At 37.1% G+C, this 20,923-nt stretch overlaps 2 protein-coding genes across 7 annotated transcripts in view; one reads left to right on the top strand and one right to left on the bottom strand.

The window, feature by feature from the left end:
• Positions 1-321, bottom strand: part of LOC136852123 (endochitinase-like) — a 10,075-nt gene extending 9,754 nt beyond the window's left edge. The window contains exon 1 of the mRNA XM_067126570.1: positions 107-321. Coding sequence (XP_066982671.1) covers positions 107-200 — 94 coding nt within the window. The 5' untranslated portion in view covers positions 201-321. The remainder of the gene's footprint in view (positions 1-106) is intronic.
• Positions 1-20,923, top strand: part of Mctp (multiple C2 domain and transmembrane region protein) — a 1,033,178-nt gene that overhangs the window by 348,410 nt on the left and 663,845 nt on the right. The gene's annotated exons all lie outside the window — the stretch shown is intronic.

Genomic DNA, 20,923 nt, shown 5'->3' on the forward strand with positions numbered 1-20,923 from the left:
CTCCTGTCACTCACCATTCATAGCCGCGGTAAGAATCCTGTTTCATTTTGCCTGGCACATTTATTAACAAGAAACACTTGCAAACACGCTTTAGTTTTCAGCTTACCTATACCATTAGGACGTGGGGGCGCAGCCTTTAATGTCCTCGGGAAAATAATAATTGTTGCAGAAACAGCTAACACGGATCCAACCAGCCGCATTTGTCTTGGAATTCTTGAATTACGAATCACATAGCGTTTTCATCCGTGGCACCAACTTAGGCTGTACGAATGATCAGTATTATTTATTTAGTGTTATCTTTACCACCACGGATTGCGAGCACTCACTGATTTTACCAAAACAGAGACGAAAAATTTCATTACTGTTCATCCAGTGCTGCATTGTATGCCGTTTTAGTTTCACGTGAATTCGAATCTTATCTTCGTTAACTGTCTTTGCTAATTGTAAATGTTTCAGTGTCTAGAATCTTAAAAGCTCTGACTTAAATATAAAGTACAAATAAATGGCAACTGCGCATTTCTTATCACAGTCCTGACGTGACGACACCAATCACCAGTTTCCAATTACCATTTAATTTCATGACCTCCACATCCCAGCGTAGTTACACTTTGAAATTTAACCTTGTGCATTATTGATGAAACCCGACGGAACAGCGATGTGTATCTCAAAGACTCCTATTAGTGGGAACATTTAATTAGGAGGTGCTGTGAATAACTAGCTTCGTTATGGGATGAGTCTCTGGTGGCAATCTGCAGTGGCTTTGACAGATGTTGAACTGCTGAATACCTATGTAAACATCAGCTGTTGATGTTCTCATCTGCTGACGATTCACCGTCAATGTCGTTGTGGCATCAACATGTACAAGAAATTCGATTGATTATATTGTTTTAGAAGGCCGTTGACTCTTTCGCAAAATGTAAATTAGACTGACTCACCTTTCATTTCATTGATTCAGTCTGGAGTTTGGCAAATCTGTCGGTATCATAGTATTTGGCATTGAATATGTCCAAATATATTTTTTAATGTATATGTATACATATACATCTTTGTATTTGTATATACATACATATATATATATATATATATATATATATATATATATATATGTATATATACAATGCATATGCACATGTGTATAAACAACTGTATATTTTCTAAATAAATAAAGATGGGTACCGAATATTGTAATTATTAAGCTTATAGTATTTATTAGAATAAACCACTTTTCTAAACAATAAAATGGAATTACAATCGTTGTTCTCGTTACACCACCGTTCGGATGTTATAGTTTTGACGGCGTTATGTGATTGGTCGAGGTAGATGGCATCGCATGAAGACCCTTATTTTAATGTAAAGAGAGTTGGAATTGTCTGGACAAATGTGTGGAATTTGGGGGGTCGCCCCGGAGTCGTTGGACTGGGAGAGATGAAATGGCTTCAGAAAGTTAACTGAACTGAATACAGAATTTAGGCCAGAGGCCAAGCACTGGGACCTATGAGGTCATTCAGCCGTTAAATTGTCAGTAAGAAGGTTTGAGAAGTGTAACAGGAGGAAAACCTCAAAGCAGTTGCATTATGAATCAGTTGTTAGGGGAGGGTGGAAAGTAAGATGGAAGAAAGAGAATGTGAAAGGAGGTACAGTAAAAAGGAACGAAAGAGGTTGCAGCTAGGGGCCCAAGGAAGGACGCTGCAAAGAACCTTAAGTAATGCCTACAGTGCACCGCATGAGGTGCACTGACGTCACGACCCGCCTTACGGGGAATTTAAATTAACACGGGGAATTTAAATTAACACGGGAATTTAAATCAACACGGGGAATTTAAATTAACACGGGGAATTTAAATTAACAACCGGTCAGATTTTTGGTCGCCGTCGTGAGAATATAGGATTCGAACGAAGCATCTTAGTGGAGTTGGACATCCTACTTTTCAGTGCCGTCCTGTTGGAGTGAAATGAAGTTGTGATTAAAAAAAAAAAAAAAAAAAAAGGACATTTCACCCATCTGTGCATAAGTTTCAAATTTGTTATAAGATGGCAATGGACTTTGGTTTTATAATTAAACCCAGTTCTGTGAGGCAACTCAGTGAAACAGTTCAGAAATAGTTACGGCACCAAGGAACATTGTTGAAACATCGAAAATAACAGTAAAATGTAGATATCCTCTTATCCACAGTACTGTGTGATGTTCATGTATTTTTTCTTCTTTGATAAGTGAGATCTCTCCTTTCTGTATTTCCCATTACCTTCTGTTACTTCTTTCTAATGAACACCATAATATTCTTTGGAAGCTTCTTGAATTTCATGTTAATGGCACCTGTTGGCTTATTCCGTATGAATAGGGTTCGCCTTCTGAATAATAATAATAATAATAATAATAATAATAATAATAATAATAATAATAATAATAATAATAATAATAATAATGGTAATGTTGTGTAATGTTCAGGAAAATATCAATCGTATTGTCGTAACTCCTGTACATAGATAAATGAGTGATAAGGCATGCTTCTGAGATAGAAAGATTTGCAAGTATCAGAGTGAAAACAAAATGTCAGACATTTCGAAACACGAAAACCAGCCTAAGAAGAGAGAGAGAGAGAGAGAGAGAGAGAGAGAGAGAGAGAGAGAGAGAGAGAGAGAGAGAGAGAGAGAGAGAGAGTCGATTTATCTGATGACAACAACAGTAAAACCAATTTCTCTTAGCTGTTAGTATTGAAGTGTGTAAAAAAATGATGGAAATATGGAAAAGCTGCATCAGTTCGGATAACAGGACAGAAGAATTCGGAGTACGATGATTGATGTTTATGAACGCATATACTTTTAATGATTTAATGAAAAAAAAAAACAATTATTATACAGACTTTAGTGCATGGCTGTATTTTTATAACTGACACGCTTGTACACACGCATCTGTGTGTACTTTTGTCACACATGCAGACTTACACACACCCACTGTAGGCACTGCTTAAGGTTCTCTGCAACGAACCTTCAGCACCGAGCTGCAACCCCTCGCATTCCTTTTACTGCACCTCCGTTCATATTCTCTTTTTTCCATCTTACTTTCCAGCCTTTGCTGTTACACCTTTCAAACCTGCTCTACTCTCAATTTCCCTTCCAGAGCCCAGTGACTTCACAGCTTCCAGTGCTCTGGCTGAAATCCATTCCAGTATTACCGAGGGAAGTAAATTACCATATTAACGCACAAAAGGACCGCATTGACATAGTAATGGGGTCATTAACGGAAATTCGACCTCGGCAGATAGAATGATTGATACGGTCTGTATTAAAGCAAGTCATTATAATTAAGCTACGGTCAGTTTAAAAACGATGAGGTTATTTATCTCGAAATCACCCTCACTTAACGATAATAACATTTAATTGTGTGTATCTACAGTACGGGAAATCATTTACTGGTTTGTTGTACTGTCAAAGGTTTGATCATATGGAAGTGTCAGAAGGCGATTTCATCGTTATTTATTCCAATGTTTTTCTTTCAGTATTTGCTTACCTTTTTCCTCCTTGTCTTTGTGACATTGTTTTCCTGTCCTTTCATTTTAGATATAGCTGTTGTTCGTACGTAGGTACATACATGCAAATGTGTATATATATATATATATATATATATATATATATATATATATATATATATATATATATATATACTGTATATATATATATATATATATATATATATATATATATATATATATATATATATATATATATATATATATATATATATATATATATATATATATATATATATATATATATATATATATATATAATGGATAACAGCTTGTTTTGTTTTGATTCTTTCAAGCAGACAAAATAACCTTCCATCTTCGATCTGTAGTTGAAAGAGTAAGGCGGAATAATCATTTCAAACCAAAAAAAGTATCATCACAAGTATAATGTTTATGAAAAGAGTATTTGCGAAAGAGAGCCCCCATCTTTTTTTGACAGACGCCAAGCCCATGGGATCCCATCCATACTGAAAGAGAATACCACCAGCTAATGGGAGCGACTCCATTTGGGACAGACGTTCCCGCCTCTGCATCATTGACGCTAGAACAAACAAACAAACCCCGTTATTATATCCGTCGAACCCGACCCAGGGCCGCGATCCAGGACCCGACGTGGATCGAGACCTTTCCGTCCTGGAGCGCCTTGCAAACAAACAGTCGTCCCACACAAACAGTGATTGATGTTTGACTTTCATTTCACACGCCATTCTTTCTTTCGCAGTTTCATATATATTGGCGCTCAATATTTTTTTTTTTACGTGTATACCTTTTTTATTCGAGACCCTGTCGTTGGGTTTTCCCCTCACAATTTGAAGTGTAATTAAATAAAGCGGCGATGGAAAAAGGATATCTGTCAGACGGCTTAATATTTCGAGAGGAAGCGCCTTGTTTAGGTTGAAATGTAGTGAAGAATTGTCATGCGTTTCCGAGCTTTAAACTTTCTTCCCCCCCCCCACCCCACCGACGCAGGTTTTCAAGTATGTCCGGAATTATATGTTCATGATTTACTAGCTCAGCTAGTCGGTGATCAGTATTAGTGGTGAATTGAAGACAATGTTCTTTTTGAATTTTATGATGATATTTAAAAAAATACGTCGTCACCGTGATAAGATTAGTGCACCTCTATCTGATAATACGTTCGTCAACAAAGAAATTGTATATATATATATATATATATATATATATATATATATATATATATATATATATATATGTATATATATGTATGTATATAATGTTAAACAGTATATTATATTCGCACACACAATAATAAGAATATCACTGTAAAATCCTGTTAATCTCTCGAAGCATCTTAAGAGATAGTCACTGTATTTGTTTCACTATTCCAGTAGTATCATGAACTGCAGGCCCTCTTGTATCATAAAATTGACATTACTACAGTAGAGAGAGAGAGAGAGAGAGAGAGGTGAGAGAGAGAGAGGGTGGGGATGGAGAATTTCATCTGTTTACAAAAGCTTGATTTTCAATTATATTGGTTTACTTATAGAGGAAGATGTGAATTGGAGAGACTGCGTGGGGTTGATGTCTAATTGATATTACTACAGTAGAGAAAGAGAGAGAGAGAGAGCAGGGCTTCTCTCTATTTTCCAAGTTTTTATTTGTAATTATATTGGTTTACTAATAAAAAAATATGACTAGGAGAGACTACTGATTAGCTGATATCAAATTGATATTACTTCAGTATATGTATATATATATATATATATATATATATATATATATATATATATATATAGAGAGAGAGAGAGAGAGAGAGAGAGAGAGAGAGAGAGAGGGCAGAGACTTTCGTTTATTTTTCAAAAGTTTTATTGTAATTATATTGGTTTTACTAATAAAAATATGACTAGGAGAGACTACTGATTAAGCTGATATCAAAATTGATATACTTCAGTATATATATATATATATATATATATATATATATATATATATATATATATATATATATATATATATATATATATATAGAGAGAGAGAGAGAGAGAGAGAGAGAGAGAGAGAGAGAGAGAGAGAGAGAGAGAGAGAAAGTTAGAGTATACCTTTAGTTTTACCAGACCACTGAGCCGATTAACAGGCTCTCCTAGGGCTGGCCCGAAGGATTTAGACTTATTTTACGTTGGCTAAGAAACCACTGGTTGCTTAGCAATGGACCTACAACTTATTGTGGAATCCGAACCACATTATAGCGAGAAATGAAATTTCTATCACTAGAAAGAAATTCCTCTAACTCTTCATCAGCCAGCCGGGGAATTAACTCCGCCCATCGAGTGACAGTCCGAAGCTCTCCAGCTCACCCAACGGAGAGCTGAGAGAGAGAGAGAGAGAGAGAGAGAGAGAGAGAGAGAGAGAGAGAGAGAGATGGGGTGGGAGCTGGAGAATTTCTGCTTAGAAAAGTTTGAATTCAGAGACAGTGTCCATAGCCAAAAACTGACAATAGTTTCTTTTTATCAAACAAGAAAAATAAATTCGACATGATTTAAAACTCCTGTGCACAATAGTTTAAGCAAATGTTTGCTGCATGTGATCAGCTTCCAAATGTTATTATTATTATTATTATTATTAGTTATTATTATTATTATTATTCAGGATGATGAACCCTATTCTGTGTGGAACCTATAGGCTTTCCAATTATTATTATTATTATTGTGTTATTATTATTATTATTATTATTATTATTATTCAGATGATGAACCCTATTCATATTCATATGGAACAAAACCATAGGGGCTATTGACTGAAAAATTCAAGCTTCCAAAGAATAATAATAATAATAATAATAACACACAATAATAATAACATTAATACAACACACATAATAATATTATTATTGAAATCATCAACACAGTCACGTGTGGAACAGAAATAAATTTCTGACTCACGTCGGATCGAAACCTAGGTCTGGTGGAAAGCAAGGGCGTTATCCACTGGAAGCCACAAGTCTAAAAGAAGTTGGAACCTGAGAGCAACTGCACCAAGGAATTACCTGGGCAATTAACTGCTTGCATACCAGCCGAGTTTCCCCAACTTCCTGACTCAGCAATGACCCAATAGACAACATTTCACCTTCAATTATCCTTCAGTGAATAAGATAGAAATCATCAACACACAATCACGTGTGGAACAGAAATAAATTTCTGACTCACGTCAGGATTGAACCCAGGTCTCAGGTGGAAAGCAAGGGCGTTATCCACTGGGCCACAAGTCTAAAAGAAGTTGGAACCTGAAAGCAACTGCACCTTAAGACTTACCTGGGCAAGCTAACTGCTTGCATACCAGCGAGTTTTTCTAACTTCACGACTCAGCAATGACCAATAGACAACATTTCGATTCGAATTATCCCTTCTGAATGAATAAGATAGGAAATCATCAACACACAATCACGTGTGGAACAGAAATAAATTTCTGACTCACGTCGGGATCGAACCCAGGTCTCTCAGGTGGAAAGCAAGGGCGTTATCCACTGGCCACACAAGTCTAAAAGAAGTTGGAACCTGAGAGCAACTGCACCTGCTGAATTACCTGGGCAAGCTAACTGCTTGCATACCAGCGGATTTTCCCCAACTTCCCGACTCAGCAATGACCCAATAACATTTCATTCGAATTATCCCTCTGAGTGAATAAGATAGAAATCATCAACACCACCATGTGGAACAGAAATAAATTTCTGACTCACGTCGGATCAGGAACCCAGGTCTCTCAGGTGGAAAGCAAGGGCGTTATCCACTGGGCCACACAAGTCTAAAAGAAGTTGGAACCTGAGAGCAACTGCACCCAAGGAAATTACCTGGGCAAGCTAACTGCTTGCATACCAGCGAGTTTTCCAACTTCACGACTCAGCAATGACCAACACAACATTTCATTCGAATTATCCTTCTGAGTGAATAAGATAGAAATCATCAACACACAATCACGTGTGGAACGAAATAAATTTCTGACTCACGTCGGATCAACCTGGGTCTCTTGTGGCCCAGTGGATAACGCTCCTTGCTTTCCACCTGAGAGACCTGGGTTGATCCTGACGATAGTCAGAAATTTATTATTATTATTATTATTATTATTATTGGCTATTTATTATTATTATTCAGAAGACGAACCCTATTCATGTAAAACAAACCATACCGCTGTTGACTTTGAAATTCAAAGCTTCAAAGGTTACCATGGAATTAAGGCCAGGTGGCTTTCCCTGCATTGGGTAAACGTGTTTGGGAGTCAGTGTCAGATTTTAACTACTTCCTGATTAAAGCCAGTATCAGTATGTATGTATTGATGTGCCTGGATGTTTATACATATGTATATTTCATTTCCCTCGTCAATGAAAACCTGTGTAGATCTGGGGTGTAAGCAATGTACCCATTGATATTTTTTCTTTATTACTAAAATCTAAAATGCAGTCCGTGGGTGCAAAGGCTGTTTGTTAATGACCCATTTCTGGAGAGTTGGGCCAAAACAGTCCCTAAGTATATATACCAATAAGTTCCCAATTGCGTGCAGTACACAAGCAACGGGGGCTCATATCGCGCTAATAAGAAATCCCATTCCGCGGTAGCTTTAGCTGCTGGCGTCCCCAAAGAGTAACTGAGATCATCTGGTTTAATCAAGTCTCCCATTACGGCTGCGTGGAAGGTAAGAGGACTGAGCAGATGGTTAATTAGGCTTGTTTATTGACTGTTATTCTTGATTATGCTTTGCCTCCGTGGAAGTTAATTGCAGTAATGATTGTCACAGCCACGTTGCGGCTTGTATTTGTGCGGGTGTTAAACGTGTGGCTTTTAGTAGTAAGGTAGTCGTTTTTCATTCAGAATATGCTCCATTTTTCCATATTTGCTCCATATTTCATTCAGTTTTTGTTCCATATTTTCTGAGGTAAATTTTATACTTTAAATGTGTAGTTTTTAGTGTAAGATAGTCATATTTCATTCAGATTTTGCTCCATTTTTCCGTAATATTTCCTCCATATTTCATTCAGTTTTTGTTCCATATTTTCTGAGGTAAATTTTATACTTTAAATGTGTAACTTTTAGTGTAAGATAGTCGTATTTCATTCAGATTTTGCCCCGTCCCATATTTGCTCCATATTTCATTCAATTTTTGTTTCATATTTTCTGAGGTAAATTTTATATTTTAGTTTATCTTCTCTATGTTTGATAAAGATGCGTAGGTTAAGTGATTATAAGTTATAAGCGCCCCCCCCCCTTCAAAATCGGTGCTAGGTACAGTAAAACGTCACTTTTCATCTCGGAGTAGTACAGCATTTCTAAAATGTCGAGGTCTGCAGCAAACTGAGCAATAGTAAAAACAGAAAAATCTTCAGTATGTAAAGGGTGACCAGTCCCTTCACTGTGTTCTCTAACTGCATTGTAACCAGAACTTGAAAAAAAGATAATTGCCTGTAGGAAAAGACTTGCGGGGGTGTTCAAACCATCTCATCCGAACTGATCTGGTAGTTTTTCCAACGTAAGTGGCATCACAACCACTGCACTGCCATTGATAGATCAGAGTAGACCGAAGGCTTGTAGGTATAGGAACTTTAATTTTAAAGAAATTATCTAATTTATTTTGCAAAGTGATAAAATTTTTAAATCTTGCTGAGGCTAGCCATTGGCCAAATAGAAATTGATTGTTTTATTTAAATCGTAACTATGAGTTCCAGTAACGGTTAAAGGTAAATAGATAACAGGTTTCTTGACGCTAGCCAACATATGTATTGACGTAATTCAAGGGATAGACATTGTTTCTTAAAAGTGACCTTAGACATTCCAGTTCTTCTTGCGAAGACTTTCAGCCTCTTTCGCCATTCTCTGTACTGTATATATCAGCTGCAAATATCGGCCATTCCACCATCAGTTCGGATCTTTCCTAGGTAGTGAACCCCAAGGGTTTTCGGGGGTCGTCATCTAGGACTAATATTTCTTGGGGGTCATCATCTTTAAGATAGTTACAGTCTTTTGTCGATATGTTTTGACGGTCATCCCCAACGAGCTCGTATTAAACACGCCGCAAAGGTGGGATACAGACTGGGTTAAAATCCTTGGTGGGGGGTTGCGGTCACTATCTAAGAAAGATCCATCAATTCATCACCCGTTTTCTTATCCCGTACCTTTGCATCAACTTCAGCCATTCATTCTCTGACTCCTCACAGCACTCCATCCAAAAAAACATCCAAAAAAGATATCAAACAGCCATGGAGACTTTGCACACCCATTATCTAGGTTTTATTTTAACGCCGGAAAACTTCGCTTTTCCGTCCACATATTCTGACACTCGCTTCGCTTCCATCATGGAACTTTTTACTCGGTCCCAGTGACGTAAAATCTTCAGCACCACACATCCTCAACATTTACTTCTTATAAGTGCTATCAAAAGATCTTCCTACGCCTTTGTATGTCCTATAGGGCTCTCTTGTTTTCTGTAAAAGAAAACTATTGTGCCGGCTTTCTCTGTCCACCCGCACTTTATTCGCACTTTTTCTGTCCGCCCTCAGATCTTAAAAATTTACCGAGGCTAGAGGGCTGCAAGTTGGTATGTTGATAATCCACCCTCCAGTCATTAATCATACCAAATTGCGTCCCTCTAACTTCAGTAGTTTGTATTTTATTCAAGGTTAAAGTTGGCCATAATCATGCTTCTTGCAACGATATAGGATAGGCCAGCACCGGGCCGTGGTTAAACTTTCACGGGCCGCGGCTCATAACGAATTTTACCGAGAAAACCGAAAGATAGATCTATTTTCGGTGGCCTTGATCATTCGCTGTAGCGGCTGTACAGAAAACCTGGCTGCGCCGAAGAAACTTAGGCGCACTTTTTAATTGTTCCCTTTACTTTCAGACTTTTCACTGACAGATTCACGTGATAAGCAGTTGATTCACTTATATTCGAAATGCCTTCAGTTTGAAATGTGTTCAACTTAGACCACTGACTTTTATTTGCATCAAGTCTAGCTCTATGGAAAGCAATATTGTTTTTATCCAATTTCCATCTGTTTCCATTATACACTTTCATGAAAGAAACCACCTGACTGTAATCTTCGCCTCCATAAACCAGAACAGCTGTTAAATATGATGTTGATATCTCTTGACTGTGACTCTGTAAATCAAAACAGCTGTTCGTAAGGTGTTGATATCTCTTGACTGTGACTCTGTAAATCAAAACAGCTGTTCATATGTGTTGATATCTCTTGACTGTGACTCTCTGTAAATCAAAACAGCTGTTCATACGGTGTTGATATCTCTTGACTGTGCCTCTGTAAATCAAAACAGCTGTTCATACGGTGTTGATATTTCTTGACTGTGACTCTGTAAATCAAAACAGCTGTTCATACGGTGTTGATATCTCTTGACTGTGACTCTGTAAATCAAAACAGCTGTTCGTAAGGTGTTGATATCTCTTGACTGTGCCTCTGTAAATCAAAACAGCTGTTCGTACGGTGTTGATATCTCTTGACTGTGCCTCTGTAAATCAAAACAGCTGTTTGTATGGTGTTGATATCTCTTGAATGTGACTCTGTAAATCAAAACAGCTGTTAAGGTTTAATTCTTGACTGTGCCTCTGTGAATCAAAACAGCTGTTTGTACGGTGTTGATATCTTGACTGATGACTCTGTAATCAAAAGGTAACAGCTGTATCTCTGATGTGACTCTGAAATCAAAACAGCTGTTGATATCTCTGACTGTGACTCTGTAAATCAAAGCAGAGCTGTTAATATGGTGCTCATATCAAAAACAGCCGTGTTGATATCTCTTGACTGTGCTCTGTAAATCAAAAACAGCTGTTCATACGGTGTTGATATTCTGATTGTGACTGTAAATCAAAAAAACAACTGTTCATACAGTGTTGAGGTCTCTTGACTGTGCCTCTGTAAATCAGAAAAACAGCTGTTCGTGTAAGGTGTTGATACTTTGACCTGTGCCCCTCTGTAAATCAAAACAGCTGTCTGCATATGTTGACATCTCTGACTGTGCTCTGTAACCCAAAGCAGCTAAGTTAATATGGTGTTGATATCTCTTGACTGTGCGCTACCTTTGGCCATGATGTCTTGACACAGAATATGAGGCACTTGTCATGATGAAAGGTCTTTTTTTAAATAGTCACATCTGCTGGTCCTTTTCAGTGTAGAGAAATGAATTCATTTTGCATGTTATGTCTGTCTGATCTTAAATAGTAAGCAACTACTGTAAGGTCACCTTCAACAAAATCTGTTCATAATCATTAAAGAAATCCATAGAGCGCTCTACAATTTAGGTTTTCACTCCAGACGGTATGAAAAAACTAAGGTTTCATAATCAGAACCATTCTTAGTGTTAAAGCTGCCTAAGCTCAGGAATTATTCCGTCTGACATTTGTTTGAATTGAATTAATTTTGTTTCATTCCGTTGTGGAACATACAGAATCGTGTAACTGTAATAAACACAGTGCCCTCTCAACTTCTCGAAATCTTCAAATTTTTTTGGATACGCTTGTCACTGCAAAGCCTGGATCCGAATGCAAGATTATGAAGTTATTTTGATGCCCGTAGCAGGATTCGAACCCGAAGCATCCAGAGTATCAGAAATAGGTAATGTGACCGTGTTTGATACTCTGCTACGGACATCAGAATTACTTCATATTCTTGCATTTGGATCTAAGGCTTTGTAGCGACAAGCGCTTCCAAAAACTGAAGAATTCGAGAAGTTAAGAGGGCACTGTGGTTATTACAATTACTTACGTTTATGGTTAAGGTGACCAGTAGATTATATATGTATATATGTATATATGTATATATGTATGCATGTATGTATGTGTGTGTATATATATAATATATATATGCATATGTATAAATGTATATATATATACATATACATACGTATACATATTTACATACAGAATTGGCTCTGCACTTCTTCACTTGAACTCAAATAAACGTGATTCATGTTAACGCATTTTTACATTACATAGACAGCATATTGAACACTGTAAATATGTAATATGTATATTATACACACACACACACCAGAAAACACCATTTCTAAATCACTTAAAGATAAGTTTGCATTTCCTAAATTTTCCCTAGATGGCAATGGAATCCTCCCTAGCATGTGCGTACACAGAGTCTGTACAAATTCGTTTCCTTTAGTAAAATTGTATAGGGAAAGGTTTCTACACATTTCCAGACCTGTAATCCTAAGCTAAGACTTCCCCCCACATGCCAAAACATCGTGGAATTCACGTCAGGGGCCAACATTCACTCGCGACATAACGCCTGAGAAAAAGGAAATATCCCGTACTTCGGAATATTTTAGGTCGAGTACTAGTATCCCGTACTTCGGAATATTTTAGAACCAATATTAGTATCCCGTACTTCGGAATATTTTATGTCGAGCACTAGTATCCCGAACTTCGGAATATTTTAGATCCAATATTAGTATCCCCACTTCGGAATATTTATGGTCCAGTATTAGTATCCCGTACTTCGGAATATTTTAGATCCAATATTAGTATCCCGTACTTCGGAATATTTTAGATTCAATATCAGTATCCCGTACTTGGGAATGTCTTCGATCCAGTATTGGTATCCCGTACTTCGGAACATTCTAGGTCGAGTCTTAGTATCCCGGACTTCGGAATATTTTAGGTTCAGTATCGGTAAGTCCCAGGTCCTTCAAATATGCTCTGAATATCTTTGAAGGACTTCGGGTAAGTCGGCTCGATTCCCGTTGACGGTGCCTTTCAAGAATTCGTAGCTCGAAGGTGAACATTTGAAGGGATACAAGCAGGACGTCAGTAAAACGACACACATAAATACATCATCTTTGTTACCTCGTAACTTCCGTTGCTTGCTTGCACGATTTAAAGGCAAGACAACTCGTCGAAGCCCTTCTCTTCCTGAACGTTTAAAAGGCAATATCAAAGTTCGCAGGCGTCTCGACTCCCAAGTTCTTGTCAAAGTTAGTCTCTCCCCCGAAGCGTCTGTTCAAGACTTTTCTGCGAGTTCGGGATCTGGGGGATTACACGGGATTTCGGAGATTACACGGGATCTCGGAGATTACACGAAAATATAAAATTCTATCAGTTTTCTGGGCCGCTGTGCCTCTCTCGCCCTACTTCAGCTGCAAAGCTTTTACTTACAAGCTTTTACAAAAACATATAAAATTGATTACATGAATTTGCTAATTTTTTTTCTTTTTTGATAAGTGAAATGTCTTCTTTCTGTATATCCCTTTACCTCCTGTTACTTCTTTCTACTGAACACCACAATATTCTCTGGAAGCTTGAATTTCAAGTCAGTGGCCCTGTGGTGGGCTTGTTCCATACGAATAGGGAATGAAATCTTGTAAGTGAATTCTATGTATTATATTAGGTTGCAGATACTTTATTTCAACTTTTCTTAAATATAAATGTCAGTGGGATGTGTAGTCTAGACAAGGCCTTAGAAAGCAAGAAAAAGAAAAGGAAGGAGAACGAGTATTGCTTGACCCCCAGAGAAGTGAAAACATGCTTTTTAAAACAATGAAGGTGGTTTTAGTTTCTTAAAATAGCAGTTGGAAGAGGAATTCAAAGCTTAGCAGTGAAGGGAAAGAATCTGTGCAGTCAAAAGAGTACTGATTCCCAGAGAATAAATATAGATGTACTGTCGGGTGTCACAAAGCCCTTATGAAGAGTAGAGATTCTACTGGAGATAAACGGAACAAGGGCTGAAATAGTACGTGTAGAAACGTAGGGGTAAATACTGCCCTGTTGTGGAGAATACTGCCCTGTTGTGGAGAGAGAGAGAGAGAGAGACAGACAGACAGATACCAATCCAAAAGTGAGGACAATACTGCAAATAGAGATGTGTAAGGTTAACATAAATCTTTGATAAATGGGATATGAATAGTAAGATATGGTTTCAGAACAATACAGGGAGCGTTACAGAAACAGATGGAACAGCATGAACTAAATGAGCTTTCAAAGGCAAATTTGGAGTAGTCTAAACAGTCACAATGCTGAAGGATGCAATAGGTTCAACAACATTTTTATACAAAGATAAAAAAAAATTGTAGACAGTGAATTTGATAGAGACTGTGTCTTTGAGGCATTTAATTCAACTAGAGTTTTGTCATTCCCATTCATGTAATCTCACTAGATCTTCTGAGCTGATAGTTGATGTGAAAACGTTTGAGATTAGGTGCAAATAGAAGAGGAACTTCTGGTGAAAGTGGAAGAAAAATTAGATGGTAACAGAAGAATAGGAGAAAGTAAGAACAAAGAAACCAGGAAAGGGGAAAAAGAGATAAGAGAATGAAGCAGTAGTCCTTAGGAAACAATGATAGAGACTGGAAAGGGGGCAGATGTTGATCTTTGAACTCCAACAGATATGAAGCCTTTTGGTCAAAGACAAAAAAGAGTTTCACAAACAGGGACAGGAGTGAAGTCGACTGAATGCAATGAGACAAGACATACGGAAGCTGTACTGGTAATTCGAAAGTAAAGGATAGAATTTAAGGTGAGAATTGAGTAAGATTTAAAATGCGAGCCCCTGTAGTAGGGTAGTAGGCATTACTTAAGGTTCTTTGCAGCGTCCCTTCCTTAGGCCCTTAGCTGCAGCCCCTTTCATTCCTGTACCTCCATTCATATTCTCTCTCTTCAGGCTTACTTTCCACCCTCTCCTAACAATTATTTCATGGTGCAAGTGCGAGGTTTTCCTCCTGTTACACCTCTGTAATCTTCCTCTCAATTTCCGTTTCAGCTCTGAATGACCTCATAGTTCCCAGCACTCTAAATTGTATATTCTACTGTTAAAATACGGGTGTGCCAGAGTTACGATGATTGTAAGGACCAGTGAGTCACTTCTCCTACGGGTGAGCTGAACAAACGATTGATTAGAAGACTAAGGACAGGTGCAAGACCTTAAGAAGAGTGGATACTGGGTAGACATACCACGAGATTCGTGACCAGTGGGATTTTGCTTAGAAAGAGGGTCGCATATAAGATTAAAGCTAGAGACTGCAGCCTCTTTGCTTGGAAAGAAGTTGCAAATCCATCTGAATGGGTTAAAGCTAAAGACTGTAGCCTCTTTACTTGGAAAGAAGTTGCAAACCATCTGAATGGTAGAAGAGGTGAGAGTTTGGCTTATAAAAGTTGTTGAGAACATTGTTTGCAAAGAATCAGAACTGATATCAGAGAGATGATAATATGATGTCAGGTTTCTTCTTGGTATGAGAAAAGTTGTCGACGTACCAGAATACAATGATTCTTAGTAGACTTGAAACAAGCATCAATGACAGCAGAAGGGGAGTCAGTGAATGCCTCATGTCTTCACTTTCTGCACCGGATAGCAGAGAGCTGAAATTGAAATTCAAACGTGGAATTTGTCATTTTATGCCTGAGTTACCATGGAAAATAAATAATTTTCTTCTGCTTCAGTCCGAACCCTTTTGAATGGCTGCCAGAACCAGTATTATAAGTGTACATACAACAAAATACAAAGTGATATAAAGCGTTTATAAATCTTTATGAATAGTATTATTGCTACATCTGGCAATGGTCTCGATTGGCTTTCTTGACAGTCCTGGATGAAAAGTCTAGTTCTTGATGAGCGCAGGCTCCTGATTCCAGCTTGGAATCACTTAATCTGGGAGGAAAAGTCTCTCCTCATTGCAATTTTTTTTTTTTACAGTTACTAATTTGGACAATGCTTCCTTTGTCTTGTTAATTGCATCAACTTTTGTTCCAAGAGAAAACCTTTGCAAAAATATATATTTCCACAACCCACAATCCTTGTATTTTCCTTCAATATGGTAACTGTTGCAGGTGCTGAACTATGGTTTTGTGGCCCATTTTCGCAAGTTTTGAATATTTTGAACATTTTACACTTATTTCTGTGGAATTTTATAGTTGCTCGAGTTGGAGATCGACCACCGTAAATTGGAAACCATGGGTTTTTAACTGGAATCGCTAACATGGGCAGCCAAGAAGGCAATGGGTACATGCCTACAGAATTATCCAAAAGTCGTAAGTTTGTTAATATAGATTTGTGGTCGTTTTGTCACTGATGGAAAGTTAATTTCAAGTGGGGCGAAACAAAAGATAATCGATACGGAAAGACTGTTTTTCATCTCGTTGTTTTGATATAATTATGCCAAACTGCTTAGCGGACTGAAGTCTAGACTTCCACGTCTGTATTTTTCTCGTCATATCACATTTTGCATTTTTCTGTAAATTTGTTTGTTTAATAATAAATCAAAATTGTAGCCCCTTGGCACTGCTACTTTTATTTGTAAATTTTATTATATATGAATTCATATTCGAAATAAAGTATTATTATTATTATTATTATTATTATTATTATTATTATTATTATTATTATTATTATTATTATTATTATTATTACATCAATTCCTGCGGATGCTAAGTAGAGACTGTGAAGTCGAGATTTGAATATCAGGTCAGCGTTCATATATTCATAAGCATCACCTTCTAAGAAAAGTCCGTCCCCATAATGTTGGTAGTTCTCTCCTTGATGTGGCTGGCGGCTGGATGGACGCCGCTATTTTGTCCATCTCATCTGCTAAACATGGAATCACATCTCGAGCAACAGCAGAAGACTCTTAACAGATAAATATTGAATAAAACATCCTCTCTCCGGACAGATCTCGCTTCATATGTCACCTGAAGGACGGAAGGGGGTTTCTGGGGAAGTGGGAACCCCGTGACAGGCAATAAACTGGGCTTGAGATTCCGAGGAGGAACAGTAAAACGAACAACGGGGGCTTCTGGTTTATTGCTAGACCCTTAGCTGAGAAGGGAGTAGCAGTAGCAGCCTTCTTTGCCCAGAAATGCATCGTGCATGAATATGGACAAGAATTGCACTACAAGCAGTTCTTATTAGTTTGATGGTGTGCATGCAAGTATTTTTATAATATGCAGAGTCTTCTTCGTCTTTCTTTTTTTAACTTGTAAGTATTATATGTATATATATATATATATATATATATATATATATATATATATATATATATATATATATATATATATATATATATATATATATATATATATATATATATATCTATATATCTGAATGAATAGATATACATTACATTCCGGTAAACTCAGCGACTGAATATGAAAACAGAAAGTAAAGCACACAAATGAGTGTAGCGGTAATTAGAATTAAAAAGAAAAAAAAAGCAAACAGATAAATAAATGAATGAGTGGACGCCATAACTCATACTTTCCAACGGCTCTCATTTCATCACGTGTCATGGGACGCAGTGTGATGTTGAGTGCATATTTATTGCCCTGCAGGACACGGGCCACAACGCTGTAATTTTGCCAGCTGTTCTAGCCCGGGCAGCCTAATGAGTTTTCCAGCTCCTGTTCTGTCGCTCTCTAGTTGTTTTCTCAATTTAAATTCCTGTCAGATGGGTTTCCCGAACTTCAATTTTTTAGTATACGAGGGAAAATGTTATGTTTTTTTATATACTGTGTTCTAATGTGCCGTTATATTTGATTCAAGTCAGTGTTTGTCGCTGAATTCGATATTACAGAAAAGGCTGAGGCAGTTTTGACCTGAATCGTCCCAAGGAAGTGGTGCAATTGGAACTTCGGAAGTTCAAGCGAAGATGCAATGCGTTCCTACCCTAGAGCAATTCACTTGTTATTTTAATAGTCTATTTATAGTTGTAACTATTTATTCATGAAATTTGCTCATTTATATTTTTTTCTTTTGTAATAACTGGTCTCTTCTTTCTGTATTTCCCATTAGCTTCTGTTACTTCCTTCGAATGAACACCTTAATATTCTATGGAAGCTTGAATTTCCAGTCAGTGGCCCCTGTGGTGGGCTTGTTCCACATGAATAGGGTTCATTCTCTAAATAATGATAATAATATTTTTTAAAATTTTCCATTATATGCTATTAAAGTTAGGGATGGTCGTTGGATGTGATCATACAGAAAAGGCTGAGACAATTTTGATTCGAACCATTTGCGTAATTCAGCAGGGAAATATCGAGATGAGCCTGTTTGATTAAAAAGTTTCAAATAATTCGTTCAAGGGCAAAGGAAGATGTGTGAAAAGGTATGCATTAACAAAACTGAGTATTTTTCCATTTTTAGTTTTCTGAAAAGAAAACTATTGCGCCGGCTTCGTCCGTCCGTCCGCACTTTATTCTGTCCGCACTTTTTTCTGCCCGCACTTTTTCTGCCCGCCCTCCAGCAAACATACCAAATTGCAGCCTTCTAGCCCCATTAGTTTTTATTTCACTTAAGGTTAATTTTAGCCATAATCGTGTTCCTGATAACGATATAGGATAGGCCACCACCTGGCCGTGGTTAAAGTTCCATGGGCCGCTGCTCATACAGCATTGTACCGAGACCGCCGAAAGATAGATCTGTTTTCAGTGGCCTTGATTATGCGATGTACAGAAAACTCGATTGCGCCGAAGCAACTTCGGCGCATATTTTACTTAGTTTTTATCCATGCAGATCTTTTTTAGTTAATAGTAATCTCGCTGACATTTTATTTCACTAATCTTCCAGTCTTTTGCGGTAGTCTGTAAGCATCACCAGTGGGTGTTTGCATCGTGCCTTGGGTCCCTAAATGCCCCCCCACTTTTTACCCCCTTTCTTTGATCTAGCTGTCCAATCTCTCTAACTATTGTTTCTTAGTCTTTAGATCTTTATTTTCTTCACTTTGCTGACCACTTCAACTTCGTCTTGACACTGCGTTAAGCGTTGGAAGACTGAAAGTGCTCCAGTGTTTGGCTGGACAGCCTGAATTTCATAGATCCACCAGTCAGTCAACAATTCTCTCTCTCTCTCTCTCTCTCTCTCTCTCTCTCTCTCTCTCTCTCTCTCTCTCTCTCTCTCATTTCATGCGAGGTTGTAGTAGCCAATTAAATATTAGTCTATTTACTAATTTTAAATATTTTTTATACAAGGAGATAACACTAAATATATATATATATATATATATATATATATATATATATATATATATATATATATATATATATATATATATATATATATATATATATATATATATATATATATGTATATATGTATATATATATATATATATTTATATTATATATATATATATATATATATATATATATATATATATATATATATATATATATATATATATATAACGTAGATATATATATTTAGTGTTACATACTGTCACACTTTTCGTGGTCTGTCAGTTAATATACCGAAGCTCGCTTTCGTTTACATTCGACACAGATCACGGGTCCATTCGTAATCCGCATTTCATATTTTCATAAGCTAGACTCCATTACGCCAGTCTGCCTTAATAACATTGACGCCCGGGTGGGGGGGGGGGGGAGAGGGGGTGGGCTTCTGGTTAAAGCCTGCTCCCAAACAAATATTACTTTATACTATGCCATGAATATAAATAAAAGTAATCCTATTATCTGCCGGTTTTAAGCTTGCGCCGTATATATATATATATATATATATATATATATATATATATATATATATATATATATATATATATATATATATATATATATATATATATATATATATATATATATATATACATACATATATATATATACAAGTATATGTATACACATATATAATTATATACATACGTGTATATACGAGTATATGTATATAAATATATTTATATATACACACGCATATATATATGTATATATATATGTATATATACATGTAACAATTTTACAATCGGTGTAGGAGTTTAGACATTATTGTTAGCTGAAAATGCTTTTGCATGTACTTAAATACACACTATACTGTAATGTAGGGAACGACTGAAACATACAAAGACAAACATAGAGAGAGAGAGAGAGAGAGAAAGAGAGAGAGAAATATATCTCTACAGACGATGAGCGAAACCAGTAAACTTTCCAACTGAAATGATTCCATGCTTCCATCTGAAAGTTTAGCCGCCATTTTTAAGTTGTCTATAAACGACAACTGTTGAGATGGCTATTTGGCTGTCCGTCCGCACTTTTTCTTAAAAACTCCTGGTGGCTAGAGGGCTGCAAATTGGTATGTTGATCATCCAGCCTCCAGTCATCAAATATACCAAATTACACCCCTCTAGCCTCGGTAGTTTTTATTTTATATAAGGTTTAAGTTAGCCATGATCGTGCGTCTGGCACCGCTATAGGTGCCAACAAGACATGTCATCACCGGGCCGCGGCTGAGAGTTTCATGGGCCGTGGCTGAGTTTCATGCAGAAAACTCGATTGCGCCGAAGTTTAGAACAGATAGCCTGCCTTTAATTTATTCTATACATTTACAACTTCATTAAAAAAGCCTTAGGCCTGCGCCGTGACCTTGAAACTGGGCCTACAGTTCGGCATTTCCGAAGGCGCGCCAAACATTAGCCTTGTAGGGGGTAGTGACTTCAGTGC

Source organism: Macrobrachium rosenbergii, chromosome 25 (genome assembly GCF_040412425.1).
Source record: "Macrobrachium rosenbergii isolate ZJJX-2024 chromosome 25, ASM4041242v1, whole genome shotgun sequence".
Classification (NCBI taxonomy): Eukaryota; Metazoa; Arthropoda; class Malacostraca; order Decapoda; family Palaemonidae; genus Macrobrachium; species Macrobrachium rosenbergii.